Raw genomic sequence first — 26,810 nt, forward strand, 5'->3', positions numbered from 1 at the left:
ATGGTGCAACATTATCTCATAATAGTGCAACATCTATGCAAATTGTGTAAATTTTTGTACAAATAGTGCAAAATATTCACTGTTTATACATATAATGCATGATTTTTATAGTATATTTTAATATGTTATATTATTTTCGTATTATTTTCACGTAATATATTATATTATTCGTAATTTTGTATAAAAATCATGCAATATGTGTATTAACTATGCATATATTGCACTATTTATATAAATAGTGCACTATTTGGAAGAGAATGTTGCACTATTTGAAACTATGTTACACTCTTTAAGAGGATGTTGCACTCTTTCATTGTATTAATGATATTTTATTTTTTATTTTATCTTAATTAAATGAGGATTCTCGTCTCTCGAGAAAGGTACATGTAATTATGACTTAGCAGTTGTCATTTCTAAAAAATTTAACACTTTATTTAATATATAATGCACTTTAATTTTTTTAAAAAAAGAGTGCAACATAACATCTAAATGGTACAACATTATCTCATAATAGTGTAATATCTATGCAAATGGTGTAAATATTTGTATAAATAGTGTAAAATTTTTACCGTTTATACATATAATACATGATTTTTATAATATATACTATATTATTCATAATTTAGTATAAAAAATTGTGCAACATTATATAAATTGTGCAAACATTGCACTGTTTATACAAATATTACACTATTTGAAAGAAATATTGCACAATTTGGAACGATATTGCACTATTTAAGGTGTATTCCATTCTTTCTTTTTTACTTTTATTATTTAAAATTTTTTATTTGTATGTTAATGAGAATTTCATTTTCTAAAAAGAAGGTAACTGTAATAATAACTTGTCAGCTGCATTTTTGAAGATAATTAATACATGTACTTCTTATGTATTTTGAAATAGGAGTAGTTTGGTCATTTTTTTGAAAAAGCGGACCGAATCTGCAAAAACGAAAAATATGGCCCGGTTTTGCAAAAGCCCAAAACTAGTGAATTTTTTATGCAAATTGGCCATATTAAATTATACAAAAATAATATTTAATAAATTAAAAAGATAAAACAACGAATCAAGCAAAGCCTGTAAGTAAGACCGCATTTCCGAAAGTGCGCACAACATTATCACGGCTAGAGCCAAACCGTGCCAGGTTTGAGCGCGCAGAATTTTCTGCACGGACCCGGTCCGCCACATCATGTGTGGACCATCCCGTAGTGAAATCATCAGCACCCAATAAATTCCATATATTATATATTTTTAAAAATTCTAAAGTTAACTTTCCATGTGAAGATTAAATTCTAAAGTAGAAGGAACCAACGAGGCATGCGATAAATGGTTTGGTGGTCCACGGCGCGCATCGAGGACCAGGTTTAGACAACTGTTTGTCGTCCTAACGACCAGGCACCATGGTAGGCCTGTAGCCCTTCCACTTCCACCACCCAGCCTATACAGTACAGTAATGGTCGGTGGGCGAGTTGTAATATCCCTCAACAATTTTAACACGTCGATAAAAAAAAAAAATCAACAAACACGCACCTGTAAATAAATATGGATAAATAATAAATTTTAGAAAGGAAAAGAAAGTGCGAAAGGGAGAAACCGTCCAACTCCAACAACAACCGGGCACCACAAAAAAAAAAAAAAGAAAAAAAAAGAAGAAGGCGCCCGTCTCTCTCTCTCTCTCCTCCCCCGTTCTCTCCTCTTCGTCGCGCTCTCGTTGACGCATTCCTCTCCTCTCCATTCCGCATCCTTGAAGAAAATCGAGAGGACGAGAAATTGAGCGAGAAAAAGAAGATCCGATGGAGGACGAAGACGCCGACCCCGTGATCACGCGGATGGCGACGACGACGACGACGACGGGGGCGCAGAACCATCCGCCGTCCGCTGTGCAGTCTTCTTCTTCTTCTTCTTCTTCTTCGCAGGGGTCGAATCCGCCGCCGGCGGGAGCTGGTGGTGGTGGTGGCCTCCGGCGGCAACTCCTCCCACCCCTTCTTCCTCTTCGAGTCCGCCGCCGCCGCCGACGCCCCACGCTCCTTCTCCTACCCGCATTACTACTCCTCCTCACCGCCCCCCTCCTTCCCCCACCACCACCACTCCAATTCCAGCGACGAACTCCGATTCCCTCCCCCGCTGCCCCCGCACTACCACCACCACTCCCACCCCTACATCGTCGGCGGCGGCGGCGGAGGAGGCGGGGGGTCGGCGTCGCTGTCGGGGAGCGACGGGTCGCTGACGCTGGAGCGGGCCATGTCGGAGTACGGCGGGGCGCCGGGGACGCTCCCGGAGTTCATGGGGAGCGGCGGCGGGGCGGGGATCTTCCGGGTGCCCCTGCGCGCCGCGATGCACCCGGGCCGCCCCCCGCCGCTCGAGCTGCGCCCGCACCCGCTGCGCGAGACGCAGGCCGGGTCCTTCCTCCGCGCCGTGGCGTGCGAACCGCGCCGGGGCCAGCTCTGGGCCGGGGCCGAGTCCGGGCTCCGGGTGTGGGACCTCGCCGAGGTGTTCGGCGGGTGGGGGCCCGGGGAGGCGCGGCGCGGGGACGAGGAGAGCGCGCCGTTCCGGGAGTCGGCGCCGACGTCGCCCGCCATGTGCTTGGTGGTGGACGCCGCCACCGGATTGATCTGGAGCGGCCACAGGGACGGGAAGATCCGGTCGTGGAAGATCGAGCAGCCCAAGGCGCACCAGGACGCCTCTGAGGATGGCGCCGCGCCCGTCCAATTCAGGGAAGGGCTCTCTTGGCAGGCGCACCACCGGTCCCCTGTTCTCTCCATGGTCATCACTTGCTATGGTAGGCAGTATAGCCCAACACAATTTTTAGCCCTCTTCTTCTCCAAATTAGATTTCTCTTAGCAATGAAGAAAGAATCAGATATTTATATAATTCGAATTGAGAAATGATATCAAATGAGCAAGATGTTGGTGAAATTTCGGTTTCTTGCATTCGTAAATTTGTAAACCAGAATTTGAGATTGGAAAATCAAAGCCAGTTAACTAGGATAGTCAATTTTTACGATATAACATGTATAGAGGGACGTCATCTAAATAACTGAATTTGAAATCAAGCATTTCTTGCGGATTGATTCGAAGAAAGCGAGATATTAACGAACTGAATTTGAGATTTGTGTGGTGTTTCGCAAGAAATTTGTTTATCCTTGCGTTCCGGTCATTCAAAATTTCCATTTGGAAGCTTAATCTGGGACAGAAAGTTAACTGACCGGCTGTCCTTCTTTATACTCTGTGAAATCCAGGTGAATTATGGTCTGGATCTGAAGGTGGAGTTATAAAGGCGTGGCCTTGGGATGCCATTGAAAAATCCCTCTCTCTAACTATAGAAGAAAGGCATATGGCGGCTTTACTGGTTGAAAGATCATATGTTGACCTACGAAGCCAGGTCACAGTTGGTGGTGTTTGTTCTCTGCCTGCTTCCGACATAAAGTATATGGTAGCCGATAATTCTAGATCTAAGGTGTGGAGCGCTAGTAGCCTCACCTTCGCTCTGTGGTATGCCTTTCTTAATTTTCCTGTATTTTTTGCCAGGCTCAAATTTTTTAGCCTCAGGAAGTGAATTTCTTAGTTCTCTTTGATGCCACAGGGATGCTCGTTCGAGGGATCTATTGAAAGTATTTGGCATAGATGGCCAGGTTGAGACACGGGTCGACTCTCAACCAATGCAGGAATCTTATGTAGAGGATGAGATGAAGGTTAAATTCGTCTCCACGTCAAAGAAGGAGAAGTCGCAAGGCTCTTTTAACTTCTTTCAGCGCTCTCGTAATGCCCTGATGGGTGCGGCTGATGCTGTGCGTAGAGTAGCTGTCAAAGGAACATTCACAGAAGACAATCGTAGAACGGAAGCATTGGCAATAGCAATGGATGGGACAATTTGGTCCGGATTCACAAATGGTACACTTATTCAGTGGGATGGAAATGGGGGCCGAATACAGGAGGTTCAGCATCATCCTTCCTCCGTTCAGTGCATTTGCGCGTTTGGGACGCGGTTGTGGGTGGGTTATGTTAGTGGCACTATTCAGGTTATGGATCTTGAAGGGAATTTATTGGGAGGATGGGTTGCACACAGCTGTCCGGTCATTAAGATGGCTGTTGGGGGTTCCTATATCTTTACGTTGGCTCATCATGGAGGTATCCGTGGCTGGCATTTAACATCTCCCGGACCTCTTGACGATATTTTGAGAACTGAATTGGCCAACAGGGAATTGTCATACACCAAGATAGAAAATATTAAGATACTCGCTGCGACTTGGAATGTTGGACAAGAAAAGGCATCTCATGATTCGCTCATATCGTGGCTGGGCAGCGTGGCATCGGAGGTTGGTTTGGTCATCATCGGATTGCAGGAGGTGGAAATGGGTGCTGGTTTTCTTGCAATGGCAGCTGCAAAGGAAACTGTAAAGCACTTGCACTCTATTTTTGTTTTGTTGCTGGTTTTTTTTTTTTTTTTTGGCTTCTCTCACTTTAGTCTAGTAAATAAAGCTCTATTCTCATGTTAATTACAGTATGAGATAACATAGGCACATAGCATTTCATGGAAACAGCTTCTTTTTGCCCTCTCCATATCCCACACTATTGGGAAAGCAGAAAGGCCTATTTAGTATTTACTTTTTATAGCATATAAGGGGAGTAGGATTATGTACTTCTTATAGCACTACCTTAGTTAGCTGGAGTTTCAACAAGTTGCTTTTCTTTCCTTGTCTCATGTATGTGTTGACTGTAGAGATTGTGTTTTTCAGTTGTCCATATCATTGCATATGTATTATTGGTGATATACCTTTCCTTTTCCTGTTCCTTTCATTAGTTGCTCTTTCTTTGTTGTATACTTATAATGCTCATAAGGTCAGGTTCTATTTGGAGTTGCTTTGGTCTATACAATCATGCATTCATAGTGATTTACTGGTCTTAGGTAGGACTTGAGGGCAGTGCCAATGGACAATGGTGGTTAGACACTATTGGCAAGACCTTAGATGAGGGTACATCTTTCCAACGGGTCGGTTCAAGGCAGCTGGCAGGACTACTAATCTCAGCATGGTATGGCCTTTTACTTCAAATACCTTACTGAAAATGCTTATTCTTGTGATGTAATCCATATCTTTTTGTTAATTTGACATTGTCATTATGCATGTTGGTATCTTTGTCTCTCTTTATTCCATGTATAACTTGCTAAGTAAACTTTTGAAGGGCAAGGAAGAACCTTAGGCCACATATTGGTGATGTTGATGCTGCAGCAGTGCCATGCGGATTTGGGCGTGCAATTGGTAACAAGGTACTATGTTTATCACAAGGACTTCTTGTTGAAAATCAGTCAGTAGCAAAACCTCATTTTAATTGTGATATATATATATATATATATATATATAGAGAGAGAGAGAGAGAGAGAGAGAGCTAGGCTGGTATACTATCGATAGCACGGAGGCCTCCGTACTACCAAGTTGTTTTCAATGATGCGGTTTCCAAATCGACGATCGACTCCATTAGACTTGATCTACACAATTAAAAATATTTGGAAACTAAATTTCATAATTTTTCGACATCATTTGGCTAGTGATCAAAAGGTCTCAAAATTGATAATTTTAATGGTAGATGTGATGCATTTGTAAGTTTAACGGTGTAAAACAATCCAAATCAGATGAAATTTTTATAGAAATTTTTTTTACTATTTAGAGTGTTAGCAAAAAGAGGGTTAGCAAAAAAATATATTTCAGTAAATAGGGTTGCTGAGTAAATTGCTAGTAGCTAAAAGGTGAAGACCTGTTTAAACTCATTCTGGCAAAGCATCAAGCATTTGATTGGGTTGTAAATAGGATAAAATATTACGCACACTGGATTCCTCTTAGCAATGCTTTTACCTAATGATCTCGATAAGTTATGCACTTTTGCCACATGTTTATTGTAAGCATGATATGTAATGCTAAAGGTTGTCCACAGGGTGCTGTAGGTTTGAGAATGAGAGTTTATGATCGATCAATATGCTTTGTAAACTGTCATTTTGCTGCACATCTTGAAGCAGTCAGCAGACGCAATGCTGACTTTGATCATGTCTATAGAACATTGTCTTTCAGCAGGCCTTCTATCGGGCTTCATGGAGCGGCAGGTTTGTTATTTCGACCTTTTCCTTTATCCATAAACTGCTGCATGATAATCTTTTACTTACAGAATATGCCTACATTTTTTTGCTTAACAATTTGTTTGTAAGAGTTGCATAAACACCTCTGGCAACTTTACGTAAGGCAGAGTTTGGTTTTTTGGGGGTGATAGTGGAAAAGTTGACAGATAAGTCACCCTTACTGTCACTCTACAGAACCGTACATGAGATTTTTCACCTCATACGGCTCCTCGTTCAATTCTTTTGAAGTAATTGGATCCTTTTCTTCGTTCGAGAATCTCCTCCCTTCCTCCACTCCATCCCGAAGAGTAACTAAGACTAATTCAGTGACGTTTTCATGTTCCAATTGAACACTTTCCATTTATGATCAAAGGAGAAGATTATTCTTTTTACCAAACATATGCGGATCAAATCACGATCTTATAATTCTAATAAGAACAAGAAATCTTTCTCGATATCAATCCCTTTGCCCCTCATTCTTCGAGAATCAGAAGGATCCTTTTCGAGTTTCAATTTGTTCATTTTGAATCTGGGCTCTTCTATCTTACATATATATATTTTTTTATATAGATATAAATTTTTAAACCTCTCAGTTGCTTGATTTTGGGGAAATTTTGTCAGAAGAGTTGTCGAATATTCTGTAGATTAAGAGAATTTTCTGCTAAAATATATGAGTTTGATTAAAGAAGGTTGAGTTTGTTTAGTTGTGACTGAGTTTTTTTTTAAAAAAAAATAAAACAGCATATTACCTGAGGAGATTCCAATTATAAAAAATGAAGTGCAAGGCCTGTTTCCAAATGGCCTATACATTTTTTATCTAACTTTCTTACTATGTAATTTATGTTGCAGCTGGTGCAACATCTGTCCAATTGCATCGAGGAGTGAATGTATGTAACCGATTTACTTGTACTGTGCACTGATTTTTTTGACATTATGTTTCCACGACTGCGGAACTCAAATACTGACAAATAGATAATATGGAGATGACAGGCTAGTGGATCTCAATCAGATGATGGGAAACCTGAGCTGTCCGAAGCAGACATGGTGGTATTCCTTGGTGATTTCAATTATCGGCTTCACGGTATCACATATGACGAGGCAAGGGACATGGTTTCTCAAAGATGTTTTGACTGGCTTAGAGAGAAGGATCAACTGCGAGCAGAGATGAAAGCAGGCAAAGTCTTTCAAGGAATGCGTGAAGGACAAATCAAATTTCCCCCCACTTATAAGTTTGAAAGGCACCAACCAGGCTTATCAGGTATCATTCAGCCTTTAGAAAATATTTATTTGAATATCTCATAGCATATACTTCATTTCTATAATTTTATCTTTGTAGACTGCATGAATGCTAAGTTTGTCATCTCATTGCCTTGCAGGATATGATTCGGGTGAGAAGAAGCGGATTCCAGCATGGTGTGACAGAATATTGTATCGTGATAGCCGCTCTATTTCGGTGGCTGAATGCTCATTAGAGTGCCCTGTGGTTTCATCAATTATATTGTTAGATACTTACTGTACCCTGATCTTAGCATTACAGGCATGTGCCTTTCCAATTACTTACAAACTTAGCATCTCGATTTCTTAGGTATGAAGCTTGCATGGATGTCACAGATAGCGATCACAAGCCCGTGAGGTGTATGTTCAATGTTGAGATAGCTCGCGTAGATGAATTAATAAGGAGGCAAGAATATGGAGAAATAATTGCATCGAATGAGAAAATAAGTTCTATGCTCGAAGAGTTTTCTATTATTCCAGAAACAATTGTTAGCACAAACAACATCATCTTGCAAAATCAAGAAACAACCATCCTTAGAATAACTAATAAAAGCGAGAAGGACAAGGCTGCTTTTGAGATCATTTGTGAAGGCCAGTCGACCGTTAAAGAGGATGGTAATGCATCAGAGCTTTGTTCTCGAGCTTCTTTTGGATTTCCTCTTTGGCTTGAGGTAAGAATCAATTATCTCACTCTTGTACCCCAATGTATTTTGACGAGTCCTTTAAGTTGCATGCATTTATCTTGGCTTCTTGGACGTTCTCTAAATTGCATTACTGACTAGTTGATCTGCAAGGGAGCTGTTGGGCATTGCAAGTGCCGCATATTTATTAAGGTGGATGCTGGGATGAATATCAAGACTTTTGTCTTACTCGCTAATAAGGCTTTCTAATTAACTGATTTATAATGATCTTCAACAAGTGAAATCTGCGTATTGTACTTCGACAAACTATAAAGTATAACCATAACGGTACACAGCAGCAATGCGAAGTGTTGCATCACTTAAATTAATTCAAGAAATTTTCTGTCATTATCTCTACACAATATTAGTCGTATCAGTTTCATGAAATTGAGTGACATGGTTTGGAATGCCAAAATTCCATTGTCTGTCGGTCGTCAAACTAATGCTGCTTCAGTTTGGGAAAAGTTATTATACTTACATTCAAATGTGTTCTAGTGTGGATTTTTGTATCTGTTGCATTTCTAAATCAGATCTACTTTGAGTCGCATAATGTAAATTGGCACTAACTTTATATGCAGTCTTTGTAACTCGTATTGAAATTTCGCTAGGTGTTGCACATCTGGGATCCATTTGTTTACTTTTCCTCATAAAAGCAACTATTGAGTACAATAGAGTTGTCCATTATCATCATTGGCCGCTAATTTGCTATTACTACTTAAAACAGGTTCATCCAGCAGTCGGGATAATCAAGCCCGGTCAAATAGTAGAAATCACCGTTCACCACGAGGACTTCTACACTCAGGAAGAGTTTGTCGATGGAATTCCGCAAAACTGGTGGTGTGAAGATACAAGGGACAAGGAAGTCGTCCTGTCAGTAAACGTAACAGGCACCGGCTCGACTAAGAGTAAGACCCACCGGATCCATGTAAGACATTGCTTTGCATCCCGTACGTCATGTAATGAGACTAAAGGGCCTTCGAGAAGAAACCAATCGAATCACCTTCACCGTTCTGACTTCGCCCAGTTCGGCAGCTCAGAGGTACATGACTTGTGCCACATGCGTTGCCCTTAAAAGCAGTTTATATGTAGCCCATATCTATATATCATTTTTGAATGAGACAAATGGAAGTGAAGCCAAAGATTTTTCTTGTGAAAACACCCTAAGAACTTGCTCCTAGATTCTTCTTTTATTTTTTTCTTGTACATACACAACTCGGAGTCAAAAAAAAAAAAGGCTGAATACCCGAGGTACTCGCATGTTATCGTGTTTCATTTATTCTTTTTTCAGTATATTTTAGAGAGCTGAGTTCTTAGGAGAGAGAGCTGTGTTTTGAGTTGATTGTTGTCTTTGTAATATTCCTCATAGAGTGATTTTTAGGTGATGTCTTTAACAGCATAAAGCAGAAGAGCTTTAATTTTGTGTATTTAAGTCTTCTGTTGCTAGAATTATGAAATTTTTTGGTTAGTCCAAAATTTGTAATAATATTTTGCTTGCTAATAAGATAATTTAACATTGCTACTATATGCCTGTCGTTTCTTTTGGACACTCGGTATGGGCATTGTCAGTTTGGTACTTGCTCAACCTTAAATTTTTGTTTAACTAAGTCTAAAAGATCTTACAGAGGGCATCATAACTTTTAAAATTTTGTAAAATGTATGTGCAGTTTGTGTATTATTGCCATATAGTGACCTACTTACTAAGTATAACTAAGGCCTAGTTTGATAATGTGGTTGCTAAAATCATTATTTTTATATTATGAAAAATTCTAAAAAAGCTCAAAATTCTTACAATCTTTTTCTTTTTTGTACTATAAAATTACGGTTGCAACTGCCACCAAAGAAACATGTGGCTTGTGTATTTAGCCACCACATTATCAAACAAGGCCTAAGTGCCTATTTGTTCTGATATATGGTATAGTGTTATTCGATAAAGCATTAGCTAAATAATGCTATTAAAAAAAAAAAACTACATAAAAAGCCACAAAGAGGTTCTCTCTATAGCACAATCAAAAACCCCAAATGGGAGTTTCTATTTTTGGGAGACAAAAAGAGGCCCTAAGTCAAAAGAATTGCAGGAAATTAACCAAGCAACAGTTATTGTGTTCCTGTGTATATTCAGCAGTCAATTACAGGAATGTTCTAATACTGAGAAAAAAAAAAATAACAAGAAACAAATCAGGCCATTATAGCCAAACTTTTCTCTGTTGCACAACTCTAATTTTCATTATATTTTGAACTAACTAGTTCATTTCAGAGTTGAAACGAACCAATCAAACTAATTTCCAGGTAAAATTAGATGATACTTTGAAGGCATATTTCGAAAAGGAGTACTACTCCTGATGGGAGGAACTGATTGTTTCCTTTGTTGTATGTCCTCAAACGAATGGCTTTTCCATTTAATTGGCATTTTTAGGGAGAGCATGCAGTAGAAGTTGCTAAGCACCTAGAATGAATATCTTCTAATATTAACAAAAAGTCCTGCAGTTTTGACTTGTCCAATTAGAGCTTGGAGCAAAATAAAGGAGGGGCCCGTCACCCGTGAGATGAAATTAAGCGTAGCAGCTAAATTAGGAAAAATATCCAGTGGTTGAGGTTACCAGATTCTGTGTGTTGTCAGATCATCTTGACACATCTTACTGCACATTCGACAGTTGTTAAATTTCCTGCGAAAAAGAGCTAGAACACAAGTATTACTACAAAATAATTACTATACGGTGACGACTACTAAAGTCGCCACCAAATGTATAAAATATCATATTGTCGCCACATCTTGTAGTAGTGTATTGATGTTCGCATGGCACTAGCTAGGGAGGGGATATTGATTATTGGACACAATTGAGCACCCCCTCTACTCCTTTAATGTAGGTTGCAATAATTGCTTTGCGCGCACACACACACTATCTCTTATCTCAAGTTGCCCTATCAGATTGTAAGTTTGAGTCTTTGAAATCTATCTTATAGCTTTTCTCTATATATATTTTAGCTAAGGTATCTAAATTTCATTTTTACAGCAGAATAAACTTCTGGGTTTCAAAATTTCCTTGGATTTATAGGATTGCCGCAATAGAAACACAATGTGTTCTTTTCATCCAAAAAGACTAACTTGGATGAGATTAGCTATGGAAAGAGGAATAACCTCCATTCTCCACCGTATAATTTGTACTAATGATCAGTGATTGTGGTTTATTATCTCATATGATTTCTTACAATATAACCAAAATCTCATCAATTGAAATCATATTTGTTAAAAATTTATTTATTAGTTCTCATAACATATCCCTAACCAAAAAAAAAAAAATCCCCTTTTGAAAACAATTAATTATATTTGCTCTTTTATTGTTTAATTAAGTGCTTATTACTGAAAGGAGACACATCGAAATAATCTTATATATATTTCTACCTAAATTCAACTTTAATTTGTTTTGAGCTCAAAAATATTCAATTTCTAAGTAACTTGAATTAAGATGAATAGTTTGGGTGAGATTGGGGGAACCAAGTGGTAGCCCACTACTTTGAAATATTTAATATTCAAAAGTGGCTTCTCCATGGATCCAATCTAAAGGAACCAGTTTCAACCCTAACCACCAATTGGGGAATTAAATTCCTTGAAATGGAAGATCAATGATCATGTATTAATTAGTTGTCATTAAATGATCATCTAATTTTTGCTTTTATGTGGCAAACATTGTATTTTTCAACTCAATTATCACATTACTAATTTAAAAAATAAATTCTTAAAGTGCTTATAAGCATCTACATATTACTCGACACGAATTCCAAATTTAAGTCCACATAGAATAATACAACTTCAGACTCGATCGTCCGCTGATCTGAGACCTTCAAAGTAATTAAACTGAAAAAGTTTGTGTTAAAACATAACTAAAATTATATAATAATAATTTGAAAACAGAGTGTAATTCCCACTGAGGAATCCATGAACCTACCATCTGTGTAACTTTTAATTCTTGTTTTCAGAAAAGTTTCTTTAATTTTTAATTGATTCTTCCCATTAAGTACCATCACTCAACATGGCCCAGGAGAAATTATTGCCTGCACCAAGTGTATTTAGATGATTAATGTTTTGAAAAAAACCAAATTATTAATGTCTACGAGTTTCAGAAATCTGTAACTTAAGCATTAAATAGTTTCGTATATGGAAACTGTTATAAAAAAAAAGAAAAAAAAACTGAATCACAAAAAAAAAAAAGAAAAAGAGAGATACCTCTAAAATTTACGACCTAAGGGAAATATTTTTTTCAACAAAATTTAACACATCAAATGAATTACGATTCTGATTTAAATTCCCTGTATCAGTATTTTTTTAAAAAAGTGATAATAATAATAATAATAATGCACCTGGTCCAATCGAAAATTTGGAGCGACCCAACGACGAACTGGACGGGTCAATGGTATACCTACCAAATAATGCTGGACTGTTCTTTGCGATGCGTACCGAGTAAATTACCAAACAACTTCCCCAACATATCTTCAAGCAAAATGACCTTTTTAGGATTTTAGCTCATATTATTATATGAAATAGTTAACAATTCAATCAACTTATTGTATTAAAAGATTAATACCAAAACAATCTAAATCTAAATGACTCAACCTGAATCTCAATAATTTAAACTTCAAGATTTAGCAACACAATTAATATTCAATTTACAGTAACTGGCGTTCGTATATAGTGTCTAACTGAATGTTTGATTTATTTAGTAGAACTTTCGAGAAGGATAAACTAATAATGGATTTTCTGATACGAGACTAATAACTCAAAAAAATGCCCACTTAAATGTTACCACCCGGACATAACCCCGGATGGGGGAGTTATTTGGTAGCATAAGAGCGTAGGAGGAGCAGCCAACTCACCACCGCGGCAGAGCAGGCGTGCGTGTCGTAATCTTTCTTTCTTCCGTCTGTGCCCCCTCCCCTCCTCCGCCTGTCATGCCGCCCACTCTCTCCCACTCCCCACCCCCATCTTATAATTATTCGGGTGGACATCCATTCTAGTCCTAGTCAAACAACAACGCTGCTGTAGTGCTGTGGTAATTGTTAAAATAATTAATTATTAATAGTAAAATTTAAACAAATATAATAATAATAATAACAGTAAGTAAGGTAACGGTAGGAGCAGTAGTAGTAGTAATTAAGGCATCTCTCTCTCTCTCTCCTTTTATTATTATTATTATTATTATTATTGCCCTAATATATTTCTTTTTCTCTTTTTTTTTGTGTGTGGCTTCATCTGGGGAGTAGGAGGAGGAGGAGGAGGAGGAGGAGTAGAAGAGAAGGAGAAGAGGGGAAATGGAGGAAGATGGGGAGGAGGAGGTGGAGGAGTACCTGTTCAAGGTGGTGATAATCGGGGACTCGGCGGTGGGGAAGTCGAACCTGCTGAGCCGGTACGCGCGGAACGAGTTCAACCTGCACTCGAAGGCGACGATCGGGGTGGAGTTCCAGACGCAGAGCATGGACATCGACGGCAAGGACGTCAAGGCCCAGATCTGGGACACCGCCGGCCAGGAGCGCTTCCGCGCCGTCACCTCCGCCTACTACCGCGGCGCCTTCGGTGCCCTCCTCGTCTACGACATCTCCCGCCGCTCCACCTTCCACAGCGTCTCCCGCTGGCTCCAGGAGCTCAACAGTTAAGTACTACTGCTGTGCTGTGCTGTGCTCTCTACTCTACTCTACTCTACTCTACTCTACTACCCCCCCCATTTAGATCACATCAGATCAGATCAGATCAGCTCAGATCAGATCAGATCAGATCATTTCGAAAAAGACCACTCACTCGGCTGGTTGGCTGGTTGGTTGGTTGGTTGGTTGGTTGGTAGTGACGGGGATCTGAGAGCGTGCTGCTCTCAGATCACGGGAATAAGCAGCCCCTTCTTCGCAGGATGATGCGTGCGTTTTGTTTTAGGGAATTTTGCTGGGGAATTGGGAATCTGTAAATCTGACTGACTGCTTTTTACATCCACAAAATCTATTCTTCTTGAGATCTGGATCTGGTCGAGCTTCTACAAATTAGTATTATTCATGTTTTGTTGCATTTTAGGCTGCTTGTGCCCAGATTACATATATTCTTAGCTTGCCAAGGTCTTGATTTTTTTTTTTTTTAAAAAAAAAAAAAAAAAAAAAAAAACATAACTCACTGCTTGTGCTTCAGAACATCTTTCATATGTTCTGATATATGTTGCATATATCAGAACATCTTTTGCTCGCTCTTTCATTGATGTTGTGCAATCTAAATCTAAATTAATTGGCGCTTGAAAATGAGTGATACTTTACCTTTGTTATTAGCGTATCGAGGGAGTAATTAGCATTACTCCGTAACTCACTTCTTGTTATAGTTAATCATACCCCGCACACCAGCTACTCGTAGTGCGCTGCAACTATCTAATCTCAAGTTAATCGCTCGCTACGTGGCAATATTGGGAACGATTTCATTGCAAAATAGCTTGTGCTTCTTAAGAGATTTTGGCACCAAATAAAATAAAGGAGCTGATCTATGGGACACCCCCCCCTCCAGAGATTGGCTATGACGGAAATTAGAAATTTTAGTTTTTATTAGCTTCAGATCAGACATCCGTGAGCTGAGCTTTAAAGTACTGTGATGATGATCAATGCAGCACATTCGGACACGACTATCGCGAAGATGCTGGTCGGCAACAAATGCGACCTCGCGAACATCCGAGAAGTGTCGGTAGAAGAAGGCAAAGCCCTCGCAGAAGCCGAAGGCTTGTTCTTTATGGAGACTTCGGCTCTCGACTCGACGAACGTCAAGACGGCCTTCGAGATTGTGATCAAGGAGATCTACAACAATGTCAGCAGGAAGATCTTGAACTCCGATTCCTATAAAGCCGAATTGACCGTCAACAGGGTGAGCCTTAACGGCGACGGCACAGATGAGCAGAAACCGACGAGCAGATTCAGTTGCTGCTAAAAGGTTCATCTCTTGGGTGTTTAGTATTTTAAGTTCCAGAGACCGAAGCTTCCCTTGTTGTCGGAGGTAAAAGTTTTACATGATTAAATTTGGGTTTTTGGTATTGTTAAATTGCTGTATGAGTATTCATTTTAAGTTACATAATATGGAGGAGAAGTGTTGTTTCCAGAGATGATTCATTTTTTCTGCTGTGTAAACAAAGTCATGTAACTCTAAATGGTTTAATAAAGTGGTTATATTTTAGAACTTCTTTAAGTCGAGGGGGCCATAAAATAAAAAAAAAAACTCCTTGTTACTGCTGTTATCTGTTTGAGCATCATTTCCAGATATTATAGGCTTAATCTTGCAGGTGCTGAAACTGATTATAGAATTCTACAGTTCTAAGGGGTTCATTATATATGTCTGAATTGCTTAGTTGAATAATATATTACGGTAAAACTATATAGAGCCCTCCAACCATTTTCTTTAACTATTGACAGTGTTTAAATTTTAATTATTTTAATTAAATTTATTTTATCAATTAAGTTGGATTTTTTTTTTTTGGGAAAACTTCAAAAACCCCCCTGTGGTTTCGTAGTTTCTCACTTTGCCCCCCTGTGGTTTAAAATATATCAATTTGCCCTCCTGTGATTTTGTTTTTCTCTTTTTCTTATCAATTTCATTATTTTTTTTTCTTAAATCAGTAATAAAGTTAAAATTAAAGGATACTAAAGTGAATATTTGATAAATCTAGATGGGTATCTGAAATTTTTTGTATATAATTTAACAAAATATTAACGAAAAAGCTACCGAAAAGATAAAAACGAAACCACAGGGGGGGCAAATTGATACACTTTAAACCACAGGGGGGCAAAGTGAGAAACTACGAAACCACATGGAGGGTTTTTGAAGATTTCCCCTTTTTTTTTCAAATCTAACAGTAATTCTACAAAAATTAACTGTTCTATTGATGAAACTGCAGATTTTTCAAATGTACCTTGGAGCTCAAAATGCATACGCTCTAACTTGAAAATACTGTTTCCACTCCGAGAGAAACATTTTTGAGGTTGTGAGTTAGCTATTAACGCTTCTTCAATTAGCTCAATTTTTAGGGGGCATTTGGTCCAGCGATCGTTGATCAGGAGGCTGTTTAAAGCCGGTTTGATCCTGACCGTGAAATGTGCATCTCATCTGACCTTGATGATTGTATCGTGTGAATTGTGATCAGATTTCACATGTGGATTGGGATTCAGAGCGCTCACAAAAGAGGAGAAGGCTCGTTTATTTATTTCTTTATTTATTATTTTATTTAATTCAGAAGGCTCATTTATTTTATATATTTATTTATTATTTTATTTAATCCGGGCGAAAGTTTAGTCCCACATCGGATGTTTGCCATGCAGTGTTCGAGTGAGAGACTTTTAAAAGAGATCGACGGTCGAACACTGGACCATACTTACCTGGACGGGGTCTATGGGCGATCAAGAAGGCTCATGGCCTAGGCCCGCGGCTCCCATTGCACCTGGGGAGTGCGCTGGCCTACCATCTCCCCAAGTGGGAGAGTGGACGTCATAATTTGTGGTAGAGGGGGTACGCGCACGCGCGGCCCCTACCAATGACAAATTTAAATTTTATTTAATAAAACTTTTAATGTTACAAATATTTTTTTGTACCTATCAATAACAAATTTGAATTATATTAAGAAAATTTTGAAAACAATAATAAATTTACATGTTACAAATATTTATTGTTTTAATTTACAGTTCATGATGTATAAAATGTCTTCGTAATATACATATATATAAATTTTAGTTGAAATACTATCATTAAGCAAATTTGAGTAATTTGAGTTGAAATACTATCAGCAAATGGGTTCTGTACATAACATACGTACATATATATAAATTTGAGCTGGAATACTGGTAGGTAGCAAATGGGTTCTGTACAGCTTAAGCTTACTTTGTTGCACATATATATAGAATTGAGCTGGAATGTTATCGGTAACAATTTGATTTCCGTTGCCACTAATTTATTTTTGATAATGAATCTCTTAATTGACAATCGGTATCGTTGAATATAATCTAAACTAGTTGAAGTATTTAGAAACCAAATCTCATATTTTTTTCGATATTATTTTATTGTCCATCAAGTTGACACAAAAATAAATGGTTGAAAATAAAAATATCTTTTAAAAAGTGATGATATGAGTCTTATAATCAAGATTAAGAGTATAAATCTTGCTTTAAATAGTTTAAAAAATATTCTATGAAAAATTCAATTGATTTGAATATCTTAACACCCATTAAACAAAAAAGTCTCGTAACGACTATTAAAATTATAAAATTTAAAATCTTTTGATCATTAGGCTAATGATGTCAAAAATATATGAAATTTAGTTTCAAGATGCTTTACGTGGTCTAGATCATGTTCAATCGTGTCGATCGTCGATTTGAAAGTTCCATCATCGAAAATAAATAGGTGGCAACGAAGCTCATATGCTACCTAGAATATTTTAACTCAACTCTATATATATATATAGAATTGAGTTAGAATACTTTTAGAAGTATCACCCCTTTGGTGCTATTAGGATTTTAGCCCTTAGATCTACTCCTTGATTACTAATAGCCTTTGGATCAAACACTATTTCATCTACAACCATCTATCACCATCTATCACCATCATCTCAATCATACATTTCTCCATCCAAAGGTTAAAAACTCAAAAGCACCAATCTCTTGGTATTTTTGAGTATTCTAGCTCAACTCTCTCTCTCTCTCTCTCTATATATATATACAGAGAGAGAGAGAGAGAGAGAGAGAGAGAGAGAGAGAGAGAGAGAGAGAGAGAGAGAGAGAATTTTGTCGGAGACAGTTCAGCACACCTAGACGAGAGAGAGCGAAGAGAATTTCAACCACAGATCAAGGAGAGAGTTCAGTGCCGAGGCCGGACAGTGCTTGAATTGATCTCCAGGGTAGCACAGTAAACGGGTAAGAAGCGTGACACAATTTTGCCGGGTTAACAACCGTCGCAGCGCTTCAATCAATTTCTGTTTGGTCTGCTTCAGTTGCGAGGAACCAATCACAATATGACGCAAAACAAGCTACGAAAAGAGAAGAATAGGAGAAGCACATAGGTGACAAAAAAAAATTATAAAAAGAAAGTGTTTTTTATTTATTTTTTTTTTTTTAAGTGAAATATAGCAAGGAAATTTTTTTTTGGATAATATTATTCAAGGAGTTGAAACGTTGTAGGAACGTGCTAATACGGCGTGTTATTTTTGTAGCAGGCAGTTAGACATTTCAAAATCCATTCCTAATGGAGAAATTCTATTCGTACACCCTCAAAAAAATTTTATAAAAAAAGTGTAGTATTTATACTTCTATTTTAAAATTCACAAAAATCTAAATATTTTTTAATAAAAGAAAAAAAAATTTAATGCGAGAAACAAAACATTAATGATCCTGGCATGAAAGAAGTCTAATACGAACATCACACTTTGATTGAAATATACTAATAACGTTGTTCTTCTGAATGATCAGCAGCCCTGCAAGTACAGTTTTTCAACTGAGTTTCGGGCATTACAGAATTAGTTCCACACGAGTAACTATTTGGTTAATAGATTATCATCACTATCCCAGATGAGAACGTTTTCAGCATGTTTAAGAATAACACAACAGTAGATATCTCTAACTAGATTAACCAGATATGCCAGTTTCAATACTTTTGGTTGATGCGGTAGAATATAAAGATAATGCAAGTAATACCCTGACTTGGCAACAAGACACTGCTCTAAAAGCTTATATAAAATGAGAATTGAACTTGTTCAGGGATCTCATAACTGAGCAAAATCCATCTTATAGCACATAGAGAATAAAATATTTGCATCAGCAAACCTCTATCCTTGGTATAAAAAGAAAAAAATCAGCTTCACCATTAACTTTGCAGTCCTAAGCCCAATACTAGATAAACCAAAAAGGAACAAGGAGACTAAATTATAAGCTCATCAACGTCAACTCAAAATGATTCAGTAAAAAAGCACAAGCACAACGCAAAATGTCGACCACAATTAAAATTTTAATCCTACTGCAAAACCAAAGTAACTTCGACAAATAAAGTAGCCTCAGTTTTGCAAACCAAAACAAACAATTGAAACCGTCCCTCACTCATCTTCTTGGCTGCGGAGCCTCGCAAGCTTGTTCGTAACAACAATGTCGAGCTGGGCAGCACGCTCTACAATCTCCTTGCGCTTCCTCGTAGAGACATTGTGTGCAATTTCAGCACAGTATGTCCTGTTCATTGTAAGCAATTAATATTGTTTTTAAAAAAAGAATAATGTTTGGTCAAAAGGTAAGAGGGATCCTCTCAACTGTAGGTTCATATTGAAATAAATAATTTTTTTTTTATGGACACTGCCGGAAATTTCGATTCTTCTGATTTAAGCTACCTCTATCAAAAAAATAGAGAATTTTGTTGAATCTAGAGGTGATGAGGGGTGTCAATAAGGAAATTAACGTTACAAGGGCCTATTTCAAAATGTCCAATAGTTGCAAGGGCTTTATACCTCTTTACAGTAACAACTTTTACATGTTTCTAGGAAGTACACGTACCTATTGTGCATCATAAGCAATTCAAGCTCGGAGACGTTGTGAACCACAAACTTCCTGAAGCGGTTCGGTAGGTAATGGCGGGTCTTCTTATCAGACCCGTAGCCAATGTTGGGCATCAAGGTGCATCCCTTGAACTTCCTCCTCACACGAGAATCAATACCCTTTGGCCTTCGCCAGTTTGGCTATTTATCACATAAAACCAACCACAGCAAATTGAATAGAAGCCTTCTTAAAAACAAGCTGCTTACAAATTAAAGCTGGAGACAACACATAATGATAATACAAAAAATTTAAAAAAAGGCCATATCAGCAATGTTCAATGGCGCATAGTTAAACAACTTTTAAAAGATGTAATGTGGGCGCCTGTTTTTCCGAATCCTCAATAAAGAGACTCATATCCTTAATAAATAGACTCACTAAGCATGTATTGCAGCTGGTTAATAAAGGAATCATTTCCATCCAAAAAATAAACCACCACAATTTGCAAAAGATAGATAGGCCATAATTTAACAGTGCATGTCTGAGTTACAATTCCGTAGAAAAGAAAGGGGTTTGAGAGGACATGGAGAGAACATAAGTTACATAAATACATGGTATAGTTTCCATCCAAATATGCAAGTCCAATTATAACTAACAAATGGAATTACTTCAATACTTGAGAGTATTCCTTGCTACGATTGGGTCATAGTTAGTAGATCCTATACCGTCATTGAAAGAATAATTTACAATAACAAACAGCAGCAAAGTCAAAAACTGCATATACAAATACAAATGCCATATAATCAAATACTATAGAAAGAAAAACTTTGCAATGACATGAGAAATCATTTCTAATAACCACATATAATAATGAGAAGTACAAGTTACATATAAAACATAATCAAATCACACGAAATTAAACTCTCTAGCCCTATTCAGATACCACAACTCACAAAAATCAATTTGTAGCCTCTACAAAAAGATAGATATGAATGTTTATAAAAGGCACAACCCCACTTCTCCGCATTTGATATCAGTTGATCTCTAACATTATACAAATTCTGAAAAAACTAATGATACAAATAAAAGTAACATAACCAAGTTAAGATTGTAAAATTATAGCAAATGAAACTACGATAACACGCAAGCAAGCTAAAACAAAGTATTCTTCCCCGGCTCCGACAACCAACTTTTTGGCAAAGCTGATATCACCAAGCCTAATCATCTCAGAGACACCAGTACATCACAACAATCGGAGGACTCCCACCTCCATATTCGATTTTGGAAGATGAAAATAAGTAAACATACAACAAATTTCTTTGTATTTACGCAATAATTCATGCTCAGCATAGAGCAACAACACCTATAGTCTAATCAACATCACACAACCAGAGCAGTACTATAATGCATGATTCGTGTATTAGTAAAATCACATCAAAATATTGCAAGGAGAAAACAAAACAAAAGAACAACAAATATGAAAAAGTTTTAGTATTAATGATGGAACAAAAAGATATACCTTGACACAGATCTTGCGATCGCTCTGCGGCCTCTTGAACTTCTTAACCCGCTTCTTCACGATCTTCTTCGAGAGCAAAGGGACCGCCATTTCTTCTAAGAAAAAACAGAAACAAATCAAATCAAACACACTCCAATACGAAAATCCAAACCCTAAAAAGGTATCGAGGGGAGCATTCGCACTAACCCTAACCCTAGGAGACGAGGAGAGTGGAAGCGAGACGAGGATGCGGCGGCGACAGCTCGAACGCTCTTTAGGCCCAAACCCTAATTATAAAGGGGCGAGGGGAGAGAGGGTAACGATGTCGCGGACGTGACTTGATGGACGGTCGTGATCTCGTCGAGCGTACGGATGGATGAGAACTAAACCTAGGGCAATTGATCAGATCAGATTGGGTCGGGTTGGTTCAGTGTTCAGTTTAGGTCAAGCTCCAATGTGAAGGCTATGTGTACAGGCTCGAACTTATCCAACTTGTGATTAAATTAATTTTGAGTTAAATGTAGGGATAGTCACTCTGCGTTAATTCCTAAAAATCTGCAAATACATTACACTTTGTCCCTAATTATTAAAGAAATTCTAGGTGTTGGGCCTAAACAAGAGCCTATTGCATCGGCTTTGAATTCCCATATAGAACTCGAGTTTGGGCTCAAAATAGATTTGAGCCTATCCTGGGCTATACCCAAATTCGGCTCGAGTCTGTTGTGAAATGTAAACTTATGTTTCTCACGTACGGAAGTGTACGTCTATTACTGTCTAATATAGTTGGTTAGTATTTTGAATTAACTATCAAAAGATCAGACATTTGAAATCCCAAGTGCCACGCGCATAGACCTAGCAAACGAGCTGACCGGATAACTTGTGAAAGAGTCATTGTATCCGCAGATTATATGGATGTGTAAAATTTATTCTTAAATTTTCAAATAGTCCATCTTATCCCATACTCGCCCACGAGTGAATATGTGGGTTATTCATAAATTTTTTTCCTTTTTACTTCTATACTGTTTAAATGCAATATATATAATTTTTAAAAATATAATATAAACTTATTATTTGAAATATCATAATATAAAATAAATAATATAAAATCTTAAAAAACATAAATTTTATAATATAAAATTATTTTATCTTCTCAAAATTTTTATAATACAAAATTAATAAAATTATTATGATTATAAAGTCAATACCGTAAAGATTATATATTTTTTATTTTAATTGATGTGCGGATATCCATAGATACGTGAGTTGCCAAAATGCTCACAACTTAACTAATACCCATTCTTTATTTATAAAAGGAAAGTGTTTTTTATTATTATTTTTTTTTACTTTTTTAGTGAAAAATTGAAAGGGAAATTGTTTTGAACGTTGTAGGGGCGTGCTAACACGTTGTAGAAGAAATAATTCTGTCATCAAATTGTTCTGCTTTAGTTTGTCAGAGAAGGTCCGCTTACTTGCTAGCTTTGTAGCAAGGCAGTTGACATTTCAAGGAAAATCCATTCTGAAAAGTATAGATCTTACACCTATTTTAGAGTTTAAAAAAGTCTAAATAATTTTTAGTAAAAATAAAAAAAAAATTTAATGTGACAAATAAAAATTGAATGATTTTGCATGAAATGAGTCTAAAATGTACATCATATTCTGAATGACCAGCGGTACTGCAAGGGTAGTTTTTCAACTGCATTTTGGGCACTTCCAGAATTAGTTCCAGAGTGGTAAACTTTTGGTTTAAAGGTTATCATCACTAACCGTGATACCAAGCTGAGAACGTTTTAAGCAGGTTTTGATTAACACAACAATAGATCTCAAGCTATACTTGATCAACCGGATATGCCAGTTTCTATACTTTTGGTTGATGCGGTAGAATATAAAGATATTATAAGTAATACCCCTGACTCGGCAACACGACACTGCTCAAAAAGAGAATTGAACTTGTTCGGGGATCTAATAACTGATCAAAATCCATCTTTTAGCACATAGAGAACAAAATATTTGCATCAACAAACCTCTATCCTTGGTATAAAAAGAAAAAAATCAGCTTCACCATTAACTTTGCAGTCCTAAGCCCGAAACATAACTAATACTAGATAAACCAAAAAGGAACAAGAAGACCAAATTATAAGCTCATCAACGTTCAACTCATAATGATTCAGTAAAAAAGCACAAGCACAACGCAAAATGTTGACCACAATTAAAATTTTAATCCTACAGCAAAAGCAAAGTAAAGTAACTTCGACAAATAAAGAGCCTCAGTTTCGCAAACCAAAACAAACAATTGAAACCGTCCCTCACTCATCTTCTTGGCTGCGGAGCCTCGCAAGCTTGTTCGTAACAACAATGTCGAGCTGGGCGGCACGCTCTACAATCTCCTTACGCTTCCTCGTAGAGACGTTGTGTGCAATTTCGGCGCAGTATGTCCTGTTCATTGTAAGCAATTAGTATTTACAAAAAAATGAATAATGTGTGGTCAAAAGGTAAGAGGGATCCCCTCAACTGTAGGTTCATATTGAAATAAATAAATTATTTTTACCTACATCGCCGGAAATTTCGATTCTTCTGATTTAAGCTATCTCTATCAACAAAATAGAGAATTTTGATGAATCTAGCGGTGATGAGGGGTGTCAATGAGGAAAGTAAAGTTACAAGGGCCTATTTCAAAATGTCCAGTAGCGGCAAGGGCTTTATACATCTTTACAGTAACAACTTTTACATGTTTCTAGGAAGTACGCGTACCTATTGTGCATCATAAGCAATTCAAGCTCGGAGACGTTGTGAACCACAAACTTCCGGAAGCGGTTAGGTAGGTAATGGCGGGTCTTCTTATCGGAGCCGTAGCCAATGTTGGGCATCAAGGTGCATCCCTTGAACTTCCTCCTCACACGAGAATCAATACCCTTTGGCCTTCGCCAGTTTGGCTATATATCACATAAAACCAACCACACCAAATGAATAGAAGCAATCTTATAAACAAGCCACTTACAAATTAAAGCTGGAGACAACACATAATGATAATACAAAAAAATTAAAATAAGGCCATATCAGCAATGTTCAACAGCGCAGGGTTAAACTACTTTTAAAAGGTGTAATGTGGGCACCTGTTTTTCCGAATCCTCAACAAAGAGACTCGTATCCTTAATAAACACTCTCTAAGCATGTATTGCAGCTAGCTAATAAAGGAATCACTTCCATCCAAAAAATAAACCACCACGTTGCCAAAGATAGATAGGCCAAACAGTGCATGCCTGAGTTACAATTCCCTTAAAAAAAAAAAAAAAGGTTTGAGAGGACATGCAGAGAACATAAGCTACATAGATACATGGTATAGTTTCCATCCAAATATGCAAGTCCAATTATAGCTAGCAAATGGAATTACTTCAATACTTGAGAGCATTCCTTGCTACGATTGGGTCAAAGTTAGTAGATACAATACTGCCATTGAAAGAATAATTTACAATAACAAACAGCAGCAAAGTCAAAAACTGCATATACAAATACAAATGCCATATAATCAATACTATAGAAAGAAAAACTTTGCAATGACATAGAAATCATTTCTAAAAACCACATATAATAATGAGAAGTACAAGTTACATATAAAACTTAATCAAATCACACGATATTAAACTCTCTAGTTCTATTCAGATACCACGATTCAGAAACAATCAATCTGTAGCCTCTACAAATAGATAGATATGAATGTTTATAAAAGGCACAACCCCACTTGTCCGCATTTGATATCAGTTAATATCTAACATTGTACAAATTCTGGAAAAAACTGATTATACAAATAAAAGCAACATAACCAAGTTTAAGATTGTAAAATTATAGCAAATGAAACTACGATAACCAGCGAGCGAGCTAAAACAAAGTATTCTTCTCCGGCTCTGACAACCAACTCTAGATTGCCCTAAATGGACGAAGCCGATATTACCAAGCCTAATCATCTCAGAGACACCAGTACCTCACAACGATCGGAGGACTCCCAACTCCATATTCGATTTCAGAAGATGAAAATAAGTAAACATACAACAAATTTCTTTATATTAAAGCAATAATTCATGCTCAGCATAGAGCAACAGCACCTATAGTCTAATCAACAACACGCGACCAGAGTAATACTACAATGCATGATTCGTATATTAGTAAAATCACATCAAAATATTGCAAGGAAAAAACAAAATAAAAAAACAACAAATATGAAAAAGTTTAAAGTTGAAACAAAAAGATATACCTTGACACAGATCTTGCGATCGCTCTGCGGCCTCTTGAACTTCTTAACCCGCTTCTTCACGATCTTCTTCGAGAGCAAAGGGACCGCCATTACTTCTAAGAAAAAACAGAAACAAATCAAATCAAACACACTCCAATGCGCAAATCCAAACCCTAAAAAGGTATTGAGGTGAGCATTCGCACTAACCCTAACGCAAGGAGACGACGAGGGGAGTGGAAGCGGGACGAGGATGCGGCGGCGAAGGTCGAACGTTCTTTGGGCCAAAACCCTAGTTATAATTTATAGAGGAGAGACGGTAGAGAGGGTTTTGATGTCGCGCACGTGACTTCATGGACGGTTGCGATCTCGTCGAGCATATGGACGGATGAGAACTAAACCTAGGGCAATTGATCAGATCAGATTGGGTCAGATTGGTTCCGCTTAGGTCAAGCTCCAACGTGAAGGTAATGTATATAGGCTCGAGCTTATCCAACTTGATTCAATTAATTTTGAGTTAAATGTAGGGATAACAACTCTGTGTTAGTTCCTAAATCTCCCAACACATTATACATTGTCCCTAATTATTAAAGAAATTCTAGTGCTTTAACGGGCCTGGTCCCAAGCAAGGCGTCTTGCGTTGGGCTTTGGATACCCAGATAGAACTTGAGTTTGGGCTCAAACTAATTTTGAGCCTATTCCGGGCTATACCGAAATTCGGCTCGAGTCTGTTGTGAAAGCTAAACTTATGTTTTGCATGTAGGAAAGTGTATGTTTATTACCGTCTAGTACAGTTGGCTAGTATTTTTTAAATTAACTATCAAGATATCAGATATTTGATATCCCACATATACATGCTCAAACATTTGGCTAGACTCTGTTGGTTTAAAATGACCAGCATGCTGCTCTGTGGCGTGAGGCTGAGTTGGACCGAGTCACATTCGAAATGGAGTGAAGCTGAGTTGGGCCGAGTTATGTTCGAAGTGGAGTGAGGTTGGTTGGGCGGAATCACAATCGATAACCGTGGGTAGGGATGGCAATTCAACTCGTTGTTCACGAGTCAGCTCGTGTTCGGCGCGAAATGAGCTCCAGAGTAAATCGCTCGTTTAGTAAACGAGCCAAACATGAGCTAAATTTTTCAGCTCGTTTAATAAACGAGCCGAATATAAGCTGGAGCTAGCTCGTTCGTGTTCAGCTCGATAACATATATTTTATATATATATATATATATATATATATATATATATATATGTATATAATATTTTTATTGTTTGATTTTTAGCAAAATCAAAATACAAAGCCAAATTTAATTATAAAAAGACTCATTTATCTGTAAAGTTTCAATCATTAGATCAAAGTCTAATGGGTAAGGTTTTATAAATTTATTTTATATATATATATATATATATATCTAATCTAATCCTTTTAATTTGTTATTCATTGGTCAACTCGTGTTCGACTCGTTAACACTCTTATTCGCTGGCGCTATGTCTGTACATTTTGAACAAATTAATTGTATCTCCTTGA

General features: G+C 37.5%; 4 protein-coding genes across 7 annotated transcripts; 2 read left to right on the top strand and 2 right to left on the bottom strand.

The window, feature by feature from the left end:
• Positions 1,958 to 9,485, top strand: LOC109710202 (type I inositol polyphosphate 5-phosphatase 13-like). Its single transcript, XM_020232683.1, has 11 exons — positions 1,958 to 2,777; positions 3,237 to 3,489; positions 3,581 to 4,391; positions 4,904 to 5,028; positions 5,179 to 5,263; positions 5,926 to 6,091; positions 6,953 to 6,990; positions 7,094 to 7,361; positions 7,480 to 7,603; positions 7,689 to 8,049; positions 8,783 to 9,485. Exons 1-11 carry the CDS (start codon positions 2,240 to 2,242, stop codon positions 9,128 to 9,130), a joined length of 3,117 nt encoding a protein of 1,038 aa, XP_020088272.1. The 5' UTR covers positions 1,958 to 2,239; the 3' UTR covers positions 9,131 to 9,485.
• Positions 13,302 to 15,253, top strand: LOC109710884 (ras-related protein RABA5c). The gene is made up of 2 exons (XM_020233677.1): positions 13,302 to 13,699; positions 14,685 to 15,253. Exons 1-2 carry the CDS (start codon positions 13,363 to 13,365, stop codon positions 14,996 to 14,998), a joined length of 651 nt encoding a protein of 216 aa, XP_020089266.1. The 5' UTR covers positions 13,302 to 13,362; the 3' UTR covers positions 14,999 to 15,253.
• Positions 18,808 to 25,577, bottom strand: LOC109710825 (60S ribosomal protein L32-1). Of its 3 annotated transcripts, none has more exons than XM_020233603.1 (4): positions 21,269 to 21,389; positions 21,083 to 21,174; positions 19,585 to 19,766; positions 18,808 to 19,266 (listed from the first exon to the last, which is right to left on the bottom strand). In XM_020233603.1, exons 2-4 carry the CDS (start codon positions 21,170 to 21,172, stop codon positions 19,137 to 19,139), a joined length of 402 nt encoding a protein of 133 aa, XP_020089192.1. In that variant the 5' UTR covers positions 21,173 to 21,174; positions 21,269 to 21,389; the 3' UTR covers positions 18,808 to 19,136. The 3 variants fall into 3 exon arrangements, with proteins under 3 accessions (XP_020089192.1, XP_020089191.1, XP_020089193.1); XM_020233602.1 differs by having other exon boundaries at positions 21,083 to 21,177; positions 21,269 to 21,379; XM_020233604.1 differs by lacking the exon at positions 21,269 to 21,389 and adding an exon at positions 25,494 to 25,577 and having other exon boundaries at positions 18,812 to 19,266.
• LOC109710827 (60S ribosomal protein L32-1) lies at positions 23,165 to 25,584 on the bottom strand. Of its 2 annotated transcripts, none has more exons than XM_020233605.1 (4): positions 25,494 to 25,584; positions 25,308 to 25,399; positions 23,810 to 23,991; positions 23,165 to 23,494 (listed from the first exon to the last, which is right to left on the bottom strand). In XM_020233605.1, exons 2-4 carry the CDS (start codon positions 25,395 to 25,397, stop codon positions 23,365 to 23,367), a joined length of 402 nt encoding a protein of 133 aa, XP_020089194.1. In that variant the 5' UTR covers positions 25,398 to 25,399; positions 25,494 to 25,584; the 3' UTR covers positions 23,165 to 23,364. The 2 variants fall into 2 exon arrangements, with proteins under 2 accessions (XP_020089194.1, XP_020089195.1); XM_020233606.1 differs by having other exon boundaries at positions 25,308 to 25,402; positions 25,494 to 25,574.

Source organism: Ananas comosus, linkage group 5 (assembly GCF_001540865.1).
Source record: "Ananas comosus cultivar F153 linkage group 5, ASM154086v1, whole genome shotgun sequence".
NCBI lineage: Eukaryota > Viridiplantae > Streptophyta > Magnoliopsida > Poales > Bromeliaceae > Ananas > Ananas comosus.